Genomic DNA, 22,982 nt, shown 5'->3' with positions numbered 1-22,982 from the left:
TGATTACATTCCAGTGTGTTTAAAAAGTACAGTTTAACCAAGGGGGCTGTGCCTAATTGCTATATTCTCATCTCCAGGTACAGCATGGTATATAAGAGGGTGGAATGGCATTCCAAAAAAAAAAAAAAAAAAGACAAAGAGCTCACTTGTTCCCACTAGAACAAAGGCCACTTCTGGATACTGAACACTTTGGGAAATATGGGAAAGCATCAGGGGCCAAAGTCTGATTTCTTGGCAGTTGAGGTCTCGGAAACCAGTCTCTAAGACTGCACACCGTAACTTTTGCAATACATCACCAAAACCATTAAAGAGAAGCTTGTAACACAGCAAACGCAAACCGCTATAATAATAAACTGGATTTTCATATTGCAGCAGAGAGACTACTGCTTTTGGCTAATTTCCACTCCATTCCAATAGAATGAGGTTGTAACTATGAAAAAATGTTTTTCTATATAGAAAACAAACACGCAAAACCCCCAACAACCTTCCTCCCTCTCCAAAGCCTTTCTGTGGACTCCTGTAAATTAGGATTTTTCTTTCTCACTGGATTCGAATGGGGAAAATATGAGGGAAACCTAGGTCTTTTCTAGGGCTATATTTGTGCATATGTTAGGTTGTCCTTAAATAGAATTATAATTCTGTGATCATTTTGTGGTGGATATGTATACAAAAATGTAGCTGACCTGTTACTTGACTGCAGAGGGCACAGTGCACAGATGCTGCAATTATTTTTTTTTTAAATCTGGCTCAGTGTGTAATGACTGTGCTGTGTCTTTAGCTGATGAAAACTGGTTCAGCAGTGTGGGCTTGAAGACAATGTATCTGTAAAAGCTTATGCCTGTGTTTCTAGAAATAGAAATATGTGGGTCCACACTCTTAAGAAGTTAAGGTTTGTATGATCATCTAATATACATGTGTGTATCTGTATGTGTTTTAAAAACAAATAAACATTGCTGGCTAATCTTTAACAGTATTTTTAATTTTTACTTGAAAAGAAAGCACATAACCCAACAGATTACACTTTATATAAGTAGAAACATACCATAAGTAATATCAGGTATTACAGACAGGCCAATCATACTTTTTCTGCCTCCCTCAAACCAACAATAGGAAATGCTGTTTGCCATGATAAATTACACAAGTGGTTCTGAAAGTGACTGTTGAAAGCTCTTCCTCCCAATTCATACTGATATCCCCTAGTGATATACAGAATGCAGATGACGTAAATCTAAACTAGTGCTATTTAGTGCTACAGTTGCTGCGTTATTACAATGCATGCTTCAGGACGGTAAGTATGGTCTTATGAACAGGACAAGTGACAGCTGTTTGACTCTGGGCGAAGAGCTGCCAGCAAGGGTATTGTAATCTTCTGGGTCTGAAAGTAGCTGGGAAAAGAGAATACTTCCAAGAGAAAATTTTCCCTAAGGGGGAGGATCAGTGAGAGACCATATTGTTGAGCCATTGAAAATTAGCCAAAGAATAGGCTGCATTGACTAACCTCCTTATTAAAAACAAAGCCTATTCTAATTTCAGCACGTGTCTCTGGCATTAATGTACAGGAGCCCTAAGGCAAAGTGGGGTAGAGAACAACTGAGTTCTAGTAGAATAATACCAGCTTTACACCAAGCAAATGATTTCAAAAGTTGCTGGGCTCCTCCCATGCACTATTATTCTCTGCTTGCTGGGGAAAGAAGGCAAAGGCTTAACTTTATGCAGTACAGGTCACATTAATGAGACAGTGCAAGTAGAAATTGTTATGTTATCAACTACTGCAACCAAAGACATTGATCCTATATCAGAGACAATTAAGCATAGCAGATATTTCATGTCAGAGCACAGATTCAGAGGATCTTTAGTCCATAAACAGAGGGGTTTATCTGCATGTTTTAATTTATATTAAATACCGATAATAATTTTATTTTCATTATAATAAATTGCATTATAATGTTTTTTTATTTGCAGGTAATCAGGACACGTGTACCAAAAAACAGAAGCCTGAATTTTCAAGAGAATTCTGCATTCATTGTGAAGTGCTTGGTAAATAAAGACAGTGAAAAACTAACTTTAATAATAATCACCTTATTTATCAGTTTCCATTGTTTTGCTTTGACTACTAAAATAAAATTCATGACATTTTTTTCCCGTTAACATGACTACTTTACAAATTCAGTCTCCTCTGAAGTATGATTACGCATGGTCATTAGGATTTCCTTACAATACATTTGCTTTTATTATGATATCTTATCTCCTTTTTTCTCTAGGTAAAGGATGCTGGAGATCTCTCACTAATATATCCTAGTTTACTATAATCTCTCATGTGGCTTGGCTTGAAAATGTTGTCTACCAATTCCTCCTAATGCATTAAGTGCTTTCTTATAATCAGCAAATGTCATGTCTAGCAGCAAATCATATATGTTAGCGTTTCCATTCTGCCATTAATCACACTGCTGTGAAATACCCAACTAAAGATTATCCATTCTTTTGTCTGGCTAAAAACCTGCTAGAGAACTGATTTATGAATGAGTATTTTGTTTTCTTAACATTTTATCTCAAGGACCGAAGTGTGAAATGGATGTGGTCACTGAAATCTCAACTGGAGTTAGGAGTATGCTGGACTGCAGAGCAGTTGTAGATTTACATACGCATGTCCACTCTTCATTTTTCAGTGTGTGCCCATTAGCTGTATGTAAGATGTGTCTTCTTCTAGACACTTCAGATCATAAATTCTTTTGTTTACTAATTTTCAAACTTCTTAAGAAGATAATTTTCACTGCCAGCAGTCACATTGCTCAGAAAATGTAAGTAAATGAAAGCTTCTGAACAAAACATCACAGAAATGTACCTACTTGTGTGACTGCTGTGATGGTGTTGCTGATACCTAGTTCATCACGAGATAAACATTTGCTCAAAGCTTATATTTACTAATATGAAGACAACTTTAAAGTCCCATTTTCCTGACTTTTATCAGTGACTCCTGGGTACCTGGATTCACTGAAGATCTAAGGACAGGATGGGAGAACTTACACTGACTGCTTCAGTTCCTAGAGTATTATGGGACAAAGGAGTGGGGAAAGAGTATATCTGACACAGAAGTCAATAGCTTCTGCTGTAGTGGGAAGCTTCTACAGCTTCTGCTGTAGTGAGAAGAAGACCTTAGCAAAACCAGCAGGCTGTTAAACAGCAAACTGGACACTGACTGCTCTCTTCATATGCAGGAATTGTTTTATCTTCTCATTACCATTTGAGGAGGCTTCTGTCCTTGACAGAGATGCTTCTTCAAAAAGAGTGCAGCTCATGAAAATCTGGGTCTGCATTATGAATACCACAGGGGGAGAAATCTTTTCTAAGGGGCAAAACCAAGCTTAATGAAAAGAGAAAGTGAAGGGAGTAATCATCTAAAAGAGGTCAGGCACCAACCAAATGAAACTTTTCACACTGCAGCAGACCTGGGGTCTGGTTCCTCCTGGTCAACAGGTCAAGGACTGCACTTCTTCCCAGGGGAGGAAACCTCCAGGCAGATGTGGGTGTAGCTCAGAAATGATATACATTTCTAGCCTCCCCTCACCCTAACTGATTATCAGGAATGTGCAGAAACAAATGACTGACCGCAGTTCTTAGTAGTGCCCAGGAATGACATACTGAGCTAGACTGAAGGGATTGTATATCCCTCCATTCAGTGGGCACTTTCCACAAAAACCCAAATACCTTGCCATTGTGTACACTTCAACAAGTCAGTCCTCACTTAAAGCTTATGAAACAAAGCAAGTCACTGTTGCATATCTGAAGGTCAATACATTATCGTTTAGACACAGGATTGTAATTTATAAGTATATTAGCTTTTTAAAAACACGTACACAGTCAATATCAAGTCTATTTTTCAGATGAGTAAATTTAAGATGTCATTAGTAACCTATGCTCAGAAAAATTACTATGATGGCTCACTGGGTAGCAACATTATTTCCTTCTGATCTGAAGGGGAAAACAGATTTCTCAAAGAAACAAACCAAACAGTTTTTTTCCCTTTAAATAAAATAAAAAGATAGAGTCCTCACCTTACAAACTCTCCCGACTCGGGAAAGGATTGTCTTGTCAGACGTGCCACTATCTTGCGATATTTCTCGAAAAAAGAAGTAGATTTTGTCATCATCTGGGTTATAGGTGTCCGGGATGGGAAAAGTTCCAATGAATTTTGCTCCTAGAAGTTTACAAAAAATGGTTTTAAAAATCTGAAGACAGGTCTTAATACCTGCTACTAAATTTTTGCTTCAATATCTGCATTTATGTTGCATCTTCTAGTGAAATAAAAATATCACTGTATAGACATGTAGTGGCAAATTTCTTACTAACTCCAAGAGAAAGCCACCATAGATTCTGAAATATTTATTCTCAGTGTGATGCTTTTGTATATATTTTGTATATCACTTGCATAAAGATGAGTACATACTAGAGATAGCTTACAAAGGAATAAAAGATTCTTTACTGATCTGTGGGATTAAGAATTCGCTATAAAGGATAGCTTTCCTAAGTCAGAAGTTTCTACATACCTGTGCTATAACAATCTTACTGACTATATTTACCAAATCCAGTACAGTGCCATGCTGGGATTTAGCATACCAAACTCCACAACTCCCAGTGTCATGCTGGGATTTAGCATACCAAACTCCACAACTGACTGGTTAGTCTTAAGGACACAGTTCCTTGTTGTACATGAAAACAGATTAGTTATATCAACATAACAGTCTGTTTGGGTTATTTAAAACTGCTTTTTGCAAGAAATGCTACATCATGCCTTGCCTTGACATGCTGAGCCATTACATTACTTCTGGTCTCTGCCAGTGCAAGATCGGGTGTCTCTGCCTGGTTTTTAGAGGCATGGTTATTGGGCCAAGAATTTAATACATATCCTTCACTGTCTTCCTCAGCTATCTCATCCATGATCTCCAGTCCTGCTCTACCTGCTCACTGTGGGGTTTTGTTTTTGTTTTGGCTTTGGGTTTGTTTTATTCTTCTTTAAATTTTGCACTAAAACCAGAAATCAAATTAATTCCAGGGTTCCCTGACTGCAGCAGAGCTGGCAACAACACTGTCTTGCACAAGTGAACCAGACACTTGGGAAAGTGATTTTTAAGACATTCCCCAATGTGTTACAATAGATGAGCTCTTCTGAGGCACTTGGATCAATGATGTTTTCCTTTAAACAGAAGTGGTTATACAAATATGGTGCAAAGAGACCCTTGACTCTAAAATACATTCTTTCAGCAGTAAAATACACAGTCTTTGTCCCCCATAGCAGGCAGGCGGTAGTAGAAAGCAGTAAGGAGGATGGTGTAAGATGGTAGAGTAAACAGAGAACACTGACGATATATGGGGAACACTATCATGAGATTTTAATGTGTCTTCATGCCTCTGTCCTTTTTATAATGATTGTTACTTTATATTAGCCTTGAGGAATTTTCGCCATGAACTCCACAGTACACACAAGACACAAAGAGGGTCCTTGATTCAAAACTGCACAGTTGAAGGCTTGAGACAAAATGGGATGTGTTTAAGTGCTGAATGTGCACCTTCATGACAGAAGAGTAAATTTATGGGTCAAAACAGCCACAGTGCTGCTTTCATTTTAAACCTTTCTGACACTAGAGAATGGCGTCAGCAGAAAAATGAAATTATGCAGGCATCAAGCTCTATAAATTTGTTAAGATTTCAGAATGAGCCTAAAGAAAATATTCAATTACCCCTCAGGGCCTGTAATGTTACTTTGAAGATTAGATCTCTAAGCGTGAATAAATACATAAATACGCTTCCAGTATGGTTTCTTAAATATGCGGTTAGCTAAATAGCCATTTAATAGGAAAACCTGTGAAATACTTCTATAGCATGCTTTTGAATTTCACATAAATTTTTTTAACCCACATTCACAGAACAAAACTCTGAATATATGTTTTTTTTAAATTAAATTTCATTGCTTTACTTGGCAAGCCAAATGCAAAAACAAATATCTCAATACCAATTCCTGGAACAGATTTAGAAGAATCTCTAACAAATTAAGGGAACACAAATATTTAATGATTTTAAATCACAATTGAAAACACTGAAGTTCAAAGTTAAATCCAAACAAAAATACATTGTAAAAGATATGGGGACAAAGAGACTGAAAACAATTTAATGAAAGAGATCACGATCTGAGAAGCATATTATGTTTGCAAGTGAGATCTTTGTCTCATCTTTTGTAATCCATCCATACAACATAGAAAAGTGCGTTTAAATCAACGGTAAATTGTTTTTGGATTTTTTGCATGGGAAACAAATTACATGATGACGATTTTAAACCACTGTCTGTTTTCCCATACACACAGTTGTCCCCACAATTGCTTCAATAGAAGGTTTTCCCACATATTAATTTCATGGCTAGATTGTATGTAACAAAGCAGGGGATTAAAGGCATCACAAGCTCTGACAATAGATGGTACAATAAATCCAGGTGTTGGTTGTGCTTTTTTAAACATGTTCTTGTGGCCTAGTGGGAAGAGCTGTTACACCTAGCCCTTCACCTACACCTAGCAAAACCAAAACCGCTGGGTTTGCTTTTGGTTACCTGCTGGCTCTCACACTCTTCTAACGCCAGCAGTAGTTTTAAACAGTGCAACTGTGCATGTCTTAGCAAGACCTACAGAGAAGTAAGACTCATTAGGCTCAGAAAACGAGGACAGAAAATGAGTAGAAAATCCCAGAACATGAAGAAATGAAAAAACAGCCCAAACCAGTGGGAGGCATCAGCTCTTTGTAATTGGGTTGCCAGAAACATGTGGCATGATAAAATGCAAAGGATAGTGCTCACCTCATTTACCTTTAACTGTCTCGAAGTCAAGCTCCTAACCTATACTCATCCAGGTCCTCTCTCAGGGAGGGACACCAGTCAAAAAGTGACAATGAATAATCCTATTTTAAGACAGATTCCTACAATAGGTGGGGTGAGTCACCCTCTGGAAGTGTCACCTCTCTCTGTAAATTACAGACAAAGACAACTGAAACGACTGAGCTCAGACAGGATGATAACTTTTGCCTTTTACAGCTAAGTGAGCTGAATCCCATCCAAAGTTCTCAGGATATAAAGAAGTCATTGCCTGAAAGTCTTTGCCCTGGTGAAGACAACTAAATTGCAATGAAAAAAAGATTTTTTTAAAAAGATTAATGTAATGTAGGGAAGCACTCATTCCAACTATGGCTTTAGCTTCCTATACAGGAGGGAGGAATGTGCAGCTGTTTAGGGCTCGGGTATCCCACCAAGGGATGCCCTCCTCTGCCTGCTTGGCTGGTGGGGGGCAGACTCGGTTCCAGAGGGTGGCTTTGCCATCCAGGCTGGTGGCCCCACGTGCCTCATCCTCTGCCCCGGCCACAGGTGAGGCAGATCCGGTCAGCAGCTGTGGAAGTTCCTTATTCTTCAGCTCTGCAGGAGAAGGGCTGAAGTCTGAGCAGAGGCAGCATCCCCTCTGTCTTCAGTGCCACCATGTGCAGGAGTATGAGCCTGTGTGAGCATGAGTCATGGGAAAGATTAGCTGCCTTCCTCCCTTCTCCTTTGTGGAGCTGCTATTCAGTCATTGAGATTAAGACATGTCTTAATTAGTCAAGATAGAGATGCCCTGCAAGGAACTGGAAGGTATCCTACGCATTCTTCCCTTGTGCTTTGCCTTTCCCTCCCTTCCCTCAGGAAAGGATAATCCTGTTTTCAGAAACAGAATAAGGCTAAACTTTTAAAATATTAAGGTGCATTATAGCAAAACTTCCTCAGCCCTCTGGAAAAAAACAAGTTATACACTTTATGCTTATCCTAAGTAAAACATAAGTCATGCCTGGAAATCATTTATTGCTAATTGTACAATTACTCAAGTATGTACAACTTTTCCTGGAGGTCTAACACATGCTTGGTAAATGGGTGGTAGATTTAGGGAAGAGGGGATTTAGATGAGATGGGAGTTTTAAACCTGAAATCAAGTAAATATTTTCTTTATACCAATATCGGCTGAAAGCACAAATGTATGTAATTAGTAATGTTACACAATAAACTAGAAATATATTGGCTTTCCTATGGCTTAAGCAGAAATGATCCCATCATATAGAGTTTCACTCAAAATTTTCTCCAACCTTAAAAGGATTGTTTCAGAATATTAAAAGCACCTAGTTTATATCTATGCCTCTTAGTATAACACTGCATGGATTGTGTATGTGAAGTCTTAAACAGAGTGTGGCTGTAGTTTTTTATATGGCTGGAAACAAGGTAAACCTGAAGAATATATGGAGTCTTCAGTGTTTATATAGTGTGGGCTAATTTTCACGTCACAGTCTAGCACACTAATGCTGTTTTTCAAACCCAGACATATTAATATATTATTCTACTTAGAAAACTTTCACAAATACAGGCACTTTAAGTGAAAACAGAATAAAACATGAATCAATCTATAAGAAAGAAGAAAGGCAGACACCCCCCACCCAGCCTCCTAAACCTCCTAAACCAACTAAACCACATAAACAGTTCTCAAACCTTTAGTTTATTCCATGTTCTTGTACTGTTCTCTTGCCTCAGAGTGCTCATGAAGAAACATTAATAGCATAAAGAAATGTTTAAGCTATAAGTTCTTTTGGGCTGGGAACTGAACCCTGTAATGCTCATCAAGGTGGATCTATACTAACGATAACACCAGATGCTCCTCAGGACCAAACTGCAGTAAATCTTTCCTTTTAGGATATTATAGCATCCCTTAGGAAAGTGACTACCCCAACCGCCTTTCCATGGTAAGCATCAACAGGCTGCCAGAAATAAAACTGGATATTCAGTTGCACAGTTAGTTACAGTTAGAGAACTGCCTGCTGGAAGGACCCCTCCTGGTCCACATCGCCTACAGCTCATTTTTGGTCTACACTGCACAAGGGACGTGTACAAATGAGAGACAGGAGATAGGAGAGGTGGGACAAGAAAGGATTTGAGCACAGGTGATGAAAGTGGGATAGGTCAGCAGAGTCAGATGTGAGATTTTTCTATCTGTCCAAAGGACTGCTCCGATCTGGAGCAGTAAAATGACTTTGAGTGGCTTCTCCTTTTCTCCTCATCTCGCAGCAGAAATCCTGAGGTTATGGAGTTACATCTAGATAGAAATGTAAGGCAACAGCTTACAAGAAGGGAGAAAAGGGGGAGGGAAAAAAATAATAAAAAGGAACATTTCCTCTTGTTGAGGTCTCAAAGAGTTAAGAGGCAAAATTATCCCTTTCAGAAGTTGTCTGCTGGGAAGACAACTTAACCCTGTGGTCAGCAAGCCCTGGCTTTACAATGCACCCATAATAGTTACACAGGCATCCTGAATCAGGGCCAGTGTTGCCACATCTTTAAAGACAGTTGATGGCTAAAAGGGGGATGCTTTAATTGAGCAGAGTTAGCTTGTGAGCAAAGTTTTCCATGTCACTCTGTGTGTGGTTTCAGACTGGCTGGGTGTAAATGCATCTAGTTTTTTAGAGGGTTTACTAGCTCAGAATATTTTTTAACGGGCAAGAGAAAGCAGTGTTTTGCTTGGGAAGCTATTTTAGGGTGCCCTTAGTGGTTTTAAAATGATCCTCACAGCAACAAAGGGTATTTTTCCCCCTCAGAAAAGGAAAAAAAAAAAAAAAAGACCTCCTACCTAAAAACAAGGAATTTCTAGTCTGTCATTTCAACATGCTGTAGGGAACAGCTTTTAGCAAGTGATTGGGAAAAGGGTTTAAAAAAACTTATTCCAACAAGACTGGAAATAGAAGCATTTAAGTCATGAGTAAAGACGAAAAGAATGATTAGGTCCTACGCTCCTACTCTTTCCTTAATTAGCATTTCCACCTCTGTGACTTTTCTCAAGTGCATTTTTGTTCCACTGAGCTTTTTTAAAAAAAGCCTACGTAATCCAAAGATACCATGATACAATATCTGTATTTATAGTTACTGGACATATATTTATATAAGAAAGGGGCTATTAACTTCAGAGAGGCAGGGACAATGCAGATGACAACAGCATATGTTTGGGATCTTACCAGTAAGCCAGTAATGTTCAGAAATGTCAGTTCTGATGTAATGGTGGTCGTGAGAAGGGCCCAGAGAACGTGTTAGAGCAGTGTCTTTGCCAAGGAAATCAGAAGCAGTTCCAGCATAAAGATACTCATCTGCAAATGAAAAAGAAATAGGGTTTTTACAGATGTGGAGTAAACAAAATTAAAACTGTTTTTTGTTGGGTGAACAACACCCGTGTTTAACTGGCCTATGAACTAATCTAATGTTTTAAAGTATTATTGGCTTATATTTTAATCAACTTTTGGTTCTGTGAAGTTACTTACATTTAAATGAGGGTAATATTTGTAATTATATGCCTGAGAAGGAAAGGAATCCAAGTCTAATTTTCAGTTCTTTTAGGCACTCAGAAAAGTGGGTGCTGGGCTCTTAAGGGTATGAAGGTGTATTTGATCTGAGCACCCAGCCCCATGAGCTCATTCAAGCTACCTCTTGTGTCCCAGGCTTGCCATGGCCCCGGTGGCTTTGCTGCTCCTGGGCTTGAGCTAGTAAACATGATGGATGCTTCACTGAGGGAACTTTGCTGCTCGGCCCTTTCCTGGTGTAGGGATCTCTGTCCAACACTTCATTCACACAAAGAGGAATTTAGGCACCTAGGAATTCTCAACTATGTAATGTGTTAATGTTAGGAATATGGCTGCAGACCCAAATCATGATCATTTTAACACAGTGAGTACTTCCACTAAAATATATGGGACATCTTGCTTGAATAAGTCAGCCAGAATTTGTCTCACAAGGAAAATATATCTATAATACAGTAGATTGTGCCTGCTGCAATTGCAGTTACTATTTAGCTTTCTGCCAGCTTTGTCAGCAATGCAAAACTTCACAGCCTTAAGAACTGTGCAATATTGTCTGTCTTTCTTCAGATCTCAGTACTTTTCTAAAAAAGAAGCAGAGTATCACTATGAATTTTTTTTTACTGCATAGACCATTTTACAATACCTTTTTTTTTTCCTGCAAAAGAACCAGATAGCTTTATTGGTTGAAGGAATTGGGTTTTGTTTAATGACTTGCAACAATAAATTCCTGAAGTTTGTCAAAAAAAAAAGGTTCATGTTCATAAACGATAATCATATAAATAGCTATATGATACATAAAATTCCCCTTCCAGGAGTTCCTTCTCCAGGTTTTCTGATACTCTGGGTGGAAATATTTCACAAGATCTTTTAGAGACAAGTCCTTTGTTGAGAGTGAATGCAGAATAAATAGCATTCAACACAGACATTTGTGTTTTCATTTGCAAAAGATGTAAATGCACTTAAAAAAATAAGATCAAGGGGAAAAAAAAAACCAAAAAACAACAAAACCACAATCCATGATCCACAAGCACTTTATTTGGCCAAAAAAGATCTACCAGCTTTCTTTTTACCTCATTATTATTGTTACTTATGTATTATTTCCATGACAGTATTGGAAAGCACATCTTTCAGACAGCATGTCGCCTTTGTAAAGAAACAATAGTACATTCTGAAAGGTATTTGTCATAATGAGGAATGAGCAGGGTAATTGGTGTTTGCTAACTGACAGGCACTCAGTGATCAATAAATCTGAAGGGCTAAGAGAAATTCTCCATCATTGCTTAAGCTCTGCTGACAAGGTTTTCAGCACTTCTCTTGGTTTTTGGTATCCCTCATTCCAAGTTCCAGTTATGTCCAGAACAGTATTGGTGAGTGGTAATTTGTAATAGAAGACGGATGATGAGCAGGTGATTTTTCAGTCAAAAAGACTAGCTTTTCAAATTTACCTGTGGAATTTACCTGGGGTGAAATGCTGTGTAGAATTCAAAGAGAGATTATGCATTTCTACAAAGAATTAAAATTACACAGTTGCATTAACCTACATACGTGAATGAAAATATAAAGAAATATTATCTAACTCATGTATATATAACCAACTTCAGTGTTTTCTGAAGGATATAAGTAATCTTTATCACTAGTTAGCAGATAAATAAAACCAGGCAGAGAGAAGTGACGTGCCAAAGGTTACTGTTCTCATCAGAGGCAGAGATGGAACTGCATCCCAGTGCAGTATCTTATCCATGAGCTATACTGCTCTCCTAGCACTTTTGGGAATAAAGTAATCATCAAAAGATAGGCCAAGAACACATTCTCTGGTCAGGCCTGTAACTCTTTACAATGCTCCTTGTATATTATTGCAAAGCACTTGACACCAGGCACAATCAGAGAAGGGATACTAGAATATCCTGACCATTAATTTTATCTAGCTTGAAAATTCTTATTCTGTACTGAAGTCCATGTTTTAGTTAGCTAAAACACAGCAGCTTCTTCATTTCTCAAGATGTAATAGAGCAGTCAAAGCACTAGAGTGCTACTGAAATTAGCCAATGCTATAATAAATCATGGAATTCTATTGCATTAAAAAAAAGAAAAAGAAAAAAAACCTTAAAGTTTCTAGAAACCCATTCTAAAAATAGACTTCACGGTCATTAAACAGTACTAGGGGTCCCTGAGAAGAATAAGCTCTGGCTTTAATCTATTGTTTTTAATAAAGGAAGTCCTGCCCCATCTGTTGGGTCAGAATCACAAATCATCTATCTTATTATCTGAGAATAAAGACTGAGCATTAGTCATATTCTTTTTATAACACAGAGTGACCGATACTTCAAAGCATTGTCACCACTGCTCTTTGGCTGTAAATGAAAACGTCATGGTGCTTCACTCTTATCTTGCATTCATATGCTTGACGGACAAGTTAAATGAAAATTGTCCAAAGCTATGAACCAAACCATGACAAAAGTAGCTCTTATAGTGATTTGAAATCCAGAGGTCAAGCTGACATTGCTCTGCACCAAATGTCAGACCACACAGTGCTGTGATGCACGCAGCAGGCAGATTGCACTATCTTGTTTCTAGGCTTCCAGCTTCAGAAGTGGCTACTCGAGTAAATAGAAACCTCAAAAATGTATTTATGGAAATAGTGGATGTCAGCAGACTTCAAAGGGCAGAACATATTGATAATTGCAGAAAGAGGCCCAGAAGTGCTTCAAACGTTGTCTGTCCGTGTGTTTTTTTTTGTTGTCTTCTTAAAGGAGAAATGAATGGGTAAGGATGAAACTGCTTTCCTGCTCAACTGGCAGAGGCTTCACAGCCTCTCAAATGTCTCTGTTTGTGTTGCTGCGTTTCCAGCTCTTTGGTGTCTGCAGACTGATGGCTCCCTCAGCTCCGAGAGCACAAACCAGCATCGGAAACACAACTAACGCCAGAGGAGCTCCAGTGATGACATCTGCTGAGCCTCTGACCCCAGGCTCACATACGAAGCCATTGCACATCTGAGAGGAGTACCCGGCTCTGATGGTTTCTTACCTGCCATCACTGAAGCAAACGGCTGCTGAGGATCGAAAGGGCATTTCAACCTGCCAGACTCCAAGTTCTGAGTATCCAGCCGGAATACCGTTTCCTGAGAATAAACAAATATTCATTATCCTGGTGTGGCTGCAGAGAAAAATCTCACTTAGATGGACTGTTCTGCTAACACATGAAGTGAAGGTCTGTTAGATCACGCAGCTGTCTCAGCATTGATGTTTACAGCCCGTGTCTCTGTTTTATATCTGGATTTTTTTTACTCATTGTTTTAACATATCCTGTTCACTCTATAGTGACAAACAAATCTAAAAAAAAAAAATATTTTCAGAAAAAAAGATGCATTGTTCATTTCTACTCAAATTAAATGCTGGATTGTACTTAAAAGGCACTGGCTTCTATTTGGGAAAGTGCTGATAGACTGTGTTGCAACAGGAGACCCAGGAGGGATTCTGGCTGACTCCTAAATTTCTCCAGGGACTGCTGAATAATGTTTACAGCAGACACAGTTCAGCCCCTTTTAAATGAAAGCAGCATATGCTCTCTCTTGTTATTTTTAACAAGGCTAATGATACAAGAGATATCAGAATGGATCCTTCCTTGTAGTTTCCAAATACAGTGTGATTAATTCCTGAGTCACAGAACAAGGGCATAGAGGAAGATAAAGAAAAGAAATTATTTAAAAACTATTCCTGATGTTTTCAATGGGCAATCAACAACTCAACTGTTGTAAGTATCAATTAGAAATTTTATTATAGTTTTGAACTGCCGACAAAGATGCTTTTACTCGTTCCTTTCATTAGTTTCCTAAAAGCACACTTAACCTGAAACCCATAGTGAGTCTTTCTGAAGGCAAATTGATTGCTCAGTGGAGTACAGTGAAGTCTTTGCAAGTATAGAGACTTAATTTTCAGAATTCTGCTGCTGTTAGAGAAGGGAGATTGCCTACAGAAGTGCTGTTAACATGCTCTCCTACCTACAGTGATATTTAAATTCTCACTAGTGTTCAGGAATCAAATCATTGTAGGTTTAACATCTATGTAGAGACATAACTTTTTAAACTAGTTTTTAAAAAATCAAAACACCTTTATGATTTAAACAATTACTTCAAAAAGGGTGAAGTGATTTTAATTCTTTGTTTCTATACCTCTGTCTTGCAAGATGACTGAAGAGTACAAATGACAGTTAAGTATGCCTGAAGATGGACACATAGGATCAGACTTCACAACATATTAATTCAATTCAACCTTAATGTACATCAGATTATAAATGAACAAATGTTTTTATTTCATTGAGGTGTCTCCTAAACTCTCTAGGCTCAGAAGACAAAAGCCTAGGATATTGAATAATTAAGCTCTTTAAGAGAAAAGAAAAATCAATTTCAATCTGTGAACATAAATTCCATTTCCTCCAGCAATCCTAGCTCATATAAAGCAGAATTTAATCATCAAACAACAACCCTTGTCATCTTCCCAAACCTGTGGGATATCAGGTAAACCAAATTCTCAGGCTACTGAAGTGGATCAGAGCACACCAAGGACAAAACTAAATTAAAAATTAAACTTTTTTTTTTTTTTTTGACAACACTATGTTAGTGTCCCATGCTCCTTTCTTCTAAGATGCGCAGTCCTGAGCTGCTCAGAGGACCCTTGACATGTCACATGCAAAGAGGCTGTCTGCAAGTCCAGCAGTACTCAAGGGACTGAGGGCTTTATAGATCAACATCAAATATTTCAGACTTCACCCAGACAAAATAATGGACACTACCAGGCATTCACACAGAATTAACCTCCTGCTTTCACTTTGGATAAAGCTTTCAAAGAAAAGAGCATCCCCTGGAGAGCTGTGGCTAACAGCACCAACCAGACCAAGCCTCTTCTTCACCAGCCAAGAGAAGTTTTGGCAGCAACTCCAGCATTAGCAAGACTAGGACTTTAATCCCCTTTAATTGTGTGATCCGTAGGGGATTTGTACTGCTTCAAAAGCAGTGTCTGCTGTGGTTTTGAGTCACCTGATCCACACTGTTTTCCTCTCTGTTTTCACAGCATTGGCAGTGGCCAGCAGACCACTGGGCAGATCCACCGGCAGCTTTCAAAGGTCAGCAGAGCTGGTTCCATAGCTTCCATGAGGCTATCTCAGGCCCTGGCTTTCCTAGGCATTCCACAGCTTCCTGTAGAGGTTTCTAATTACCAAACATCTATTGCCTATTCTTATAACCCATAGATTACAAAAAAAAAAAAAACAAAAAAAAACAAAAAAAAAAGGAAAAAAAAAGACTTAAAAGAACAGATCTGCAATAAAAGTGCTTTGAATTACCACATAGATCTCCCGGCTTCAGTCCCTATAACGAGGACACATTTTCAGCTGCCTGTCAATCTCATGTCAATGGGTCTGTCCTCAGTACCCTCCTGCCTTGTCACATTTATCTGGAGAGGCAGTGCAAGAAGAGTGGCTGTAGGGTGTTTGGGGTCCAAGAAGGAAAGGGAAAGTATACCTGATGCCATTCAAAGCTCTTAATTGAGTAGGAAGCTGTAGAAGAGATGCACCATCAGAAGAGGCATAAGTAGTGCTGAACACTGTCCAACCTACCACTGCAGCTGAGCAACCAGGAGGAATTCAGGAGAGGCAGAACTGGGAGACAGTGAGGGGATTAGGAAATACAATACCAGGATTCTTCTTCCATTTCCTCTCATAAGGTAATTGGTCACATCTAATTGAGACAGACCCCTTGGCTAAACAGGCTGCTGGACTGAACAATCAGACCAAATCCATAACTTCATAATGTCTGAGGAAAAAAACTTTCACAAATGAAGCAGTTAAAGGTGCAATAGTAGAGTGAATAAGGTATCTTGCTAATGACTCAGGGGTAAACCAGAGTCTTACTTTTGCTGAGAGATATTCTGTTCAATTCATCTGTGTATTTGATCATTCAGGCTAAGGAATCAGCATGATACAAGGGATCTAAAATTTCAGTTGCTTCAACTGGAATATTTAAAGTACTGGAGCAAAGGTGCCTACAAAATTATTTCATTGCAAGCCCAATTGCACAGTGTATACCAGAAAATACTAGGAGCGTTAAAGACTTATTAGAAAAGAACACCACTGTACAGATTGCAGGCAGCTTCGGTTTTCTGTAACATAGACAGCCCCTCTGGGCTGGTCAACCCACCCACAGATTGTGTGGAATATAATGATGGGTCTCAGCCTGGGCAAGTGTTAATAACGTTTTTCTCTTCTTTTTTTTTTTTTTTTTTTCCTGTGAGCATCTGCCCTTGATTCCATATGTCAGAATAACTCCAATGTGTACATATTTCAGTTTATCGCATTAGACCTCATTTCTTATATTCTAGAACTTCACTGAGACCCAAAGAAAAGAGATAGCTATTTCTACAGCAGCATAGGAAGCCTGCACCACAGGCAAGTGGCCGACATGTCACATCTCAACACTGTCTGAGAACAGAGCCAGTGTTATAAATATAGCCAAGGTGCTATACATATAGGAGTTAAAAAGAGACTTGTGTACTAAGTGGCTGCTTGACACAACACCAAAATTCTTCTGTTGTGGGGGTTAGGTCTCAAACATTTACCACTTAGGATAGAGATTTCTTTGTCACCAGCAAATGAAGACCAATCAGCTGCTAACTTCAGTTCAGGAATATGCCACTAGTGATGGAGGATACCCAACATCTACTTAGCGACAGGGTTGCAAACCATCTGCAAAGTCCTGAGATGCCAACCTTGGACTCAGGCTCAGAGACCGTTTTAAACTGTGTATTACTCTCATGCACAATGAATAGGAAACCATCTGTGGACCAAGGGTATACATACATTAAAAGAACCACAGTGTCATCCTGAACTGTGCATGCGTATGTGTGTATGTAAGCAGAAAATATGTGCGGAAATGACTTACTAGAAAGCAAGACATCTGTGTTAAATGTTCTCTTCACTTAGTTAATCATATGAAAGTGTCATTCTGAAGAACTTTGTGTATTAAGCTTTACTGAGGAAAGTTCTTTGTTCAAAAGCGATATGCACATATCAAATGTGAGAACAAGAGTTCCCGCCTGACCTGCAAAATCCACCATTTATCCTGTTATTTATGCAAGCTGCTGTCAGTTCATTTTTTACACACTCGCATAGTATTTTCCAATCTATGATGAATGCTAAACAAGACGAGGGTTATTGCTTGGCGTGTCAGACTAGTGAGGAAATTAAATTACCTCTTTGTGAGTTCCAAGTTCAATGTATCCACAGAGAGGGTGAAACGCTCCCGTGCCACAGACATAAACATGAGTTCGGTTGTAGGGCTGAAGAACCCTGATAAAATTGGCGCATTCTGTCTATTGGGAAAACAAAGAGAAAGGTTAACTTTCATGTTTATTCTTCTCTTTCACATTATACATTGTACTAGGTTATAGCCCTAGCATTGGTGTATTTAAACTCAAAACTACTGTAGCAGAGACTGTTTACTAAATAGTTCAAAGTTGTGACAGCTATGAATTTGTGGTGGCTATCTACTAGGCAGTTCATCAATCAGACTTGCAAGCCTAATTCTGCTATAGTGCTTACAGCCGTGAGAAGCTATGTGGTTACAGCACAGTTTGGAGGATATCTGCTCAGCCTGTGTTGCAGCAAACAACCACTGTCAACAACTGGGCAGAGGTCGGAGAGCCACTGGATTAGTCTGGCTACCAATCATCCTGACTTTGCTCCCAATACAGGGATCTGCACATGCTTTAACACCAAAGAATACACAATAGAAATCATTGTGGTGTATTGAAAGACTTCAGCATACTTTCAAGGGTATGTTTTGTGTACGAGTGAGCTTTCTTTGCGCCAACCACATCTTACTGGTCACTTTTATTTGGGCATTTCTGAGTCCTATGGGATGCTCGGGTCAGTCCTGGCTCTAGCTGGGCTTGGTCCTTGCTGGGAAGTAGCACAGGCAGCTGCTGCACACTGCAAGGGTGCTACATGGGGTGTTAGGAAAGGCTTGCTGCAGCCTTCCCCAAAATTAAATAAATACATATACATATAACAAGATACTTAGGAGGGAATAAACAAGTAGTATTCATACGTTCAAGCTACCACCCTACACCTAAGTGAGAGGCAAGTTGCAGAGACAATGCAGGAAGCAAAAAGAGGATATTTATGATCTATGTTCAAAACAAATATTCCCCTCTCTGTTCCCTTTCCTTTTGTCTTAGTGTAGAAATAGATCAGCACAAATACTCCATATAGACCAGTATCAGAATTTTCCCAGTGTTCAGCAGAGGTGTTGTTTAGGTTTTGTCTGCTGCAATGGTAAGGGTAGCAACAAGTTAGCATGAAAAGTTGAAATTCCTCAGGCAAAGAGCTGAGAGAGTGTTTTGAGCTGGAGTCTACCTTGGTAACAGACAAGCTGGATAGAAACCACAAGATTTGTGGAGAGAAAAGGAAGAAATTTTATTATACAGCTGGGAAATATTTACTTTTATAGTGGGCTCTAGACACATGATGTGATCTGTGCTATGCAAAAGAGATATGAAAGTTGTATTGTATATATGGAGGTACCTTAAATACACCTCCTAAATGGACTTCCTAAAGAAGATACGTTGTTCCAAGGAAAAGCTAATGAGTCTGAGATTTTGTTTTAATCTTAACTGCAGATGTCTGCAAATTAAGTTAATTTGTACTCTGCTCTGCTACTCTGTTTCATTAATGAATTATAATGAAGTTACATTCAGGATATTCCCAGGAAAAAAGAAGCAGTTTGAGGAGAAAAAAAAAAAAAAAATATTTCAGGGGAGCATCGCCTGGGATACATTTTAGAGGAAAGTCCATTCATCTCTCAACTGCATTTGTTACATACAAGGATGGCTTAGCATGATTCCTGCTTGCAATATTGAATATTTTTTTTCTTGAAGCATTAACATTTAAGGAAAAAAATAGAAGTATAGCATTGTTTTAAATGAAGAAAAAACAGTTCATTAGTTCCAGAAAAAAAAGTGTAACAGCAACTTACTAAACCATTTTGTGCATTTAGAAACAAATACACAGATATACAATATTCTCAGCAATAATCAAAAATATATACCATACTTACATAGGCATCTTTCCCAGCTAATTTGCATAATTCTACCTTTTCTTTTGCTGCAGGCCAGTAAATCTGTAACAAAGTTAAAATAAGACATAGATCATATTATAAATTGTCCTATGACTTTAGTTTAACTATTTCCTCGAATGAACAGTTAAAACAGATTTATGCATGTTAAAGGAATTTGCATGTAAATTAAAATTAACATGACTTTGAATACAGGGGTCCATTACAAAAAGTGAAGAGCTTTTAAATCAAAACCCTTGTTCTTTGTTCATTTCTTCATTGGTTATACGTACTTTTAAAATGTACTTAGCTGATCTGGCTAGCACACCTTGTCACCATTATGAATTGTGTGTTTTTCTCAACAATATGATGAGCCAAATCATCCTGAAACTAAACTGCCTGCAAAATAAGGCAAATTACATTTGTGATGAATTTGGTCCAGTGAACTTGGCAAAGCCTTTATAAAAAAATACTTAGCTCTTACTGCCAATTTTCAAATGAAAAGAAGTTTTGTTCAAAGGACGAAAGGTAGCTTAAGGGAAATTTGTAGAACAAAAAGTATATTTGACAAATCAATAGCACACGGTTTAAAAATGTCACCCATCAACAGTAACTGAGTTTACTGAGAAAATGACATAGAAGTTTAGAGGCGAATACCTTACATAAATGGTAGCATATATTATTATTGTTTCTCCTTCTTCTTTCATCTGCACTGTAAACTAGGTTTTGGTGTACATGGAGACAGATGACAAATTACTATCAGCTACTGTAACTCCAATTGTGTTAGTGAAGAAATATCAATGAACAACAGCTCAGCTTCTGGCTCATTGATTTCAATTAAACAGTCAAAAATAGATATTATTGATTACATGTTTGATTCTATTAAATTAAAAATAGAAGCAAAATATCAAGTCTTCCAGAACCACCATGCTGAACAAGGATCTTTTTTCCTTCTTCTTTTGACAAGACAAAGCTATTGTCATTTCTCATGAGTAATATTAACAACAACAAATCACACTAATTTTTGAGCAAATATTGGTTAGAAAATTGCTTTAAGTCCCAGGAACCAGTATGCAGACTATGAGTAGTCACAGATGCTTTAGAGTAGTGTTGAGTCTCAAATCACACTTTATAAAATCTTAAATAGTGAAATATATAGAAATAAAGAATTATTATAATATTCATTAGAAAAAAATGATCATCAAGGAAGGATGCACAACTCAACCACATGCAAGAGGAGTTAACTGCTCTAATACTCCCTTTCGCTCACCCAGCTTTTGGCACCTTGTAGGATGTGGCTTGCCACATACACAAGCTCAGTCCCCCACTGGTAAGGAAAGCAAAAGAGTGTTGTGTGCCAAAGAGCTTTATCAGTGTCCAAAATCTACAGTCAGTGTTCCTCTCAATCTGGAAACAGCCTTTTTATTTCACTTCTTCCTCTCCTCTTCCCAGTGAAAATGGATGTATTGTCTTTCCGCAAGAAAATTAATTTCCTCTCAAGTGAATTTACTGTTACCTTTCTGATTACAAGCTCTTAGCAAAGATAATGTATTTTAAGTTACTTAAACTTTACTGCAATATTTACTTAAAGTCAGAGATAAGGCAGTATAACAACATCTCAGCACCAGAGCATAAATTTACTTTCCCAGAGCATTTTCTCACAATGATATCGTTGATACCATCCAGGTATGAAATTGCAGGCTGAAGTCCACCATGCCAGTGTGTCTGGATTACACAGCGTACAAGAAAGTATGGAGGAAAGTACTGGAAACATTGCAAAGCTGTTGGGAAGAGCTGAAGGTAGTACCAGTGAACTCATCTGGTCTCTGCCTGGGCCGAGTGGGATGAGTCTAGCTTGCAGCACTGGTCTGGCACAAGTGCCATTGGGTTAAGGAGGAGGGCTGAGGTTTAAGAGGTTCTGGTGAAGAAAAGCTGATGAAAAGGAACAGCTGGAGGAATATAAGATTATGGATCTCTGAACACATTTGGCCAAGGAGACTTAAGCTGAGATCTGATCTTCACTTCTCTTGTACATACACTTTAAGCCCAATTCTGCCCAGAATGCTTGTATCAGTAACAGAGAAGGCTAGAGGTCTTTGTGGGGTTTTGGAGATTTTTGGCCAGTTTAGGCATCCAATTAGGTAGACAAGATGTCCCTCTGTAGGCTTTTGAAAATGCCCAATTCTCCTTGTCAACTACACAGAAGAACCAGACCCCTGATTTGGGAGGCCCAGTTATATTCAAAGACATCTGCTTGAAGACATCCCATGTATTAATGGGCTCGACTCTACCCACAGTTCCTGTACAGACTCCTTCATGGGAAAAAGTGTTTGTCATACAAGCTGAACCAGTCAGGCTGAGATATACACTCCCCCTTCTCTATGATAATTGACCACAGACAATTATCACAGAAAAATCAATTGTTTTACTTTCTGGCTACTCAACAACCTCAGTATTTAGCATTTTACAAGGCCACATTGGACAATGAAAAGTGAAGCTAAGTGATCCAACTTTAAAATCAATTTGCAATTATATATGGAGGAGTTAAAGTGATACTTATTTGCTTTCCACAAGAGAAATGAGAGGTTCCCAGAAACTGTCAGCTTTAAATTGTAATAGGTCAAGAAAATTGCATAATAAATAATGAGCCAATGTGCTGAGCAAGAAAGCATAAACTTAATTTTTTATTAGATCACATGCTGTGTAACAGTACCACCGGACTGGTTCCCTCAAACACTGACACACAAGTAACTTCAGACATGTGAAATAGTATTACTGAATTTTTACATGTATAAGCTTATTTACATACATTTGTGTTGGCTTTTATGTAGGGGGTGAAACTAAGTCTTAGTATTATATTTTATTCAGAAAACTACTTAGTTTCATGATATGCAAAAAGTTAGACAAGATGCTCCAGTAGATTCTTTTATAATTAAAATCTTGTAGATGAAATTTTGATGCTTTGAAATTCATCATTTTGTTTCATAATTTTTTCAGTTCACATGCTGAATTCACAATAGTAACATCTTAACAAGGTCTTTTTCCTAAATTCCTCAAAAAGTAAAACCTCAAAAAAAGAAAAAAAAAGCCCAAAACAGCCAAACAATATATAATAATGGTGATAACAACACTGACATTTAAATTTATAATAATTTCATGTTACAAACAGCACTAATTTGATATATATTTTATGGTTGCATCTGTATTTGAAATGTCTGCAGAAATCCTGGAATAGCTAGGTGGGGTTACTGAATTTAAGGCAAGAATGTAACTAGTTGAAATACATGAACTATATACTTAAACAGGATTATTTTCTTCTCTTAATCTTCCGTTTATTTTCCTTGCAAAATATCCGTATCAAAATTTCAAAGATCTGCTACTGTAATGATTTCCTGATTTTATCTTCTGTAGCCCAATAAAGAAAAAACAACCTTACACAGTTACTTTTAAATCATTCTACAAATATTTTCTTAAATTTAGCAACAGGAAAGAA

General features: G+C 38.1%; 1 protein-coding gene across 7 annotated transcripts in view; it reads right to left on the bottom strand.

Moving 5' to 3' along the window:
* SEMA3D (semaphorin 3D) overlaps positions 1 to 22,982 on the bottom strand; it is a 142,718-nt gene that overhangs the window by 46,847 nt on the left and 72,889 nt on the right. For all 7 annotated transcript variants that reach the window (XM_074869848.1, XM_074869846.1, XM_074869849.1 and 4 more), the window contains 5 exons: positions 19,493 to 19,555; positions 17,628 to 17,747; positions 13,411 to 13,504; positions 10,051 to 10,179; positions 4,053 to 4,195 (listed from right to left, as the gene is read on the bottom strand). In XM_074869848.1, coding sequence (XP_074725949.1) covers positions 4,053 to 4,195; positions 10,051 to 10,179; positions 13,411 to 13,504; positions 17,628 to 17,747; positions 19,493 to 19,555 — 549 coding nt within the window. The remainder of the gene's footprint in view (positions 1 to 4,052; positions 4,196 to 10,050; positions 10,180 to 13,410; positions 13,505 to 17,627; positions 17,748 to 19,492; positions 19,556 to 22,982) is intronic.

Source organism: Strix uralensis, chromosome 5 (genome assembly GCF_047716275.1).
Source record: "Strix uralensis isolate ZFMK-TIS-50842 chromosome 5, bStrUra1, whole genome shotgun sequence".
Classification (NCBI taxonomy): Eukaryota; Metazoa; Chordata; class Aves; order Strigiformes; family Strigidae; genus Strix; species Strix uralensis.
This window is presented reverse-complemented; position numbering and strand designations above follow the sequence as displayed.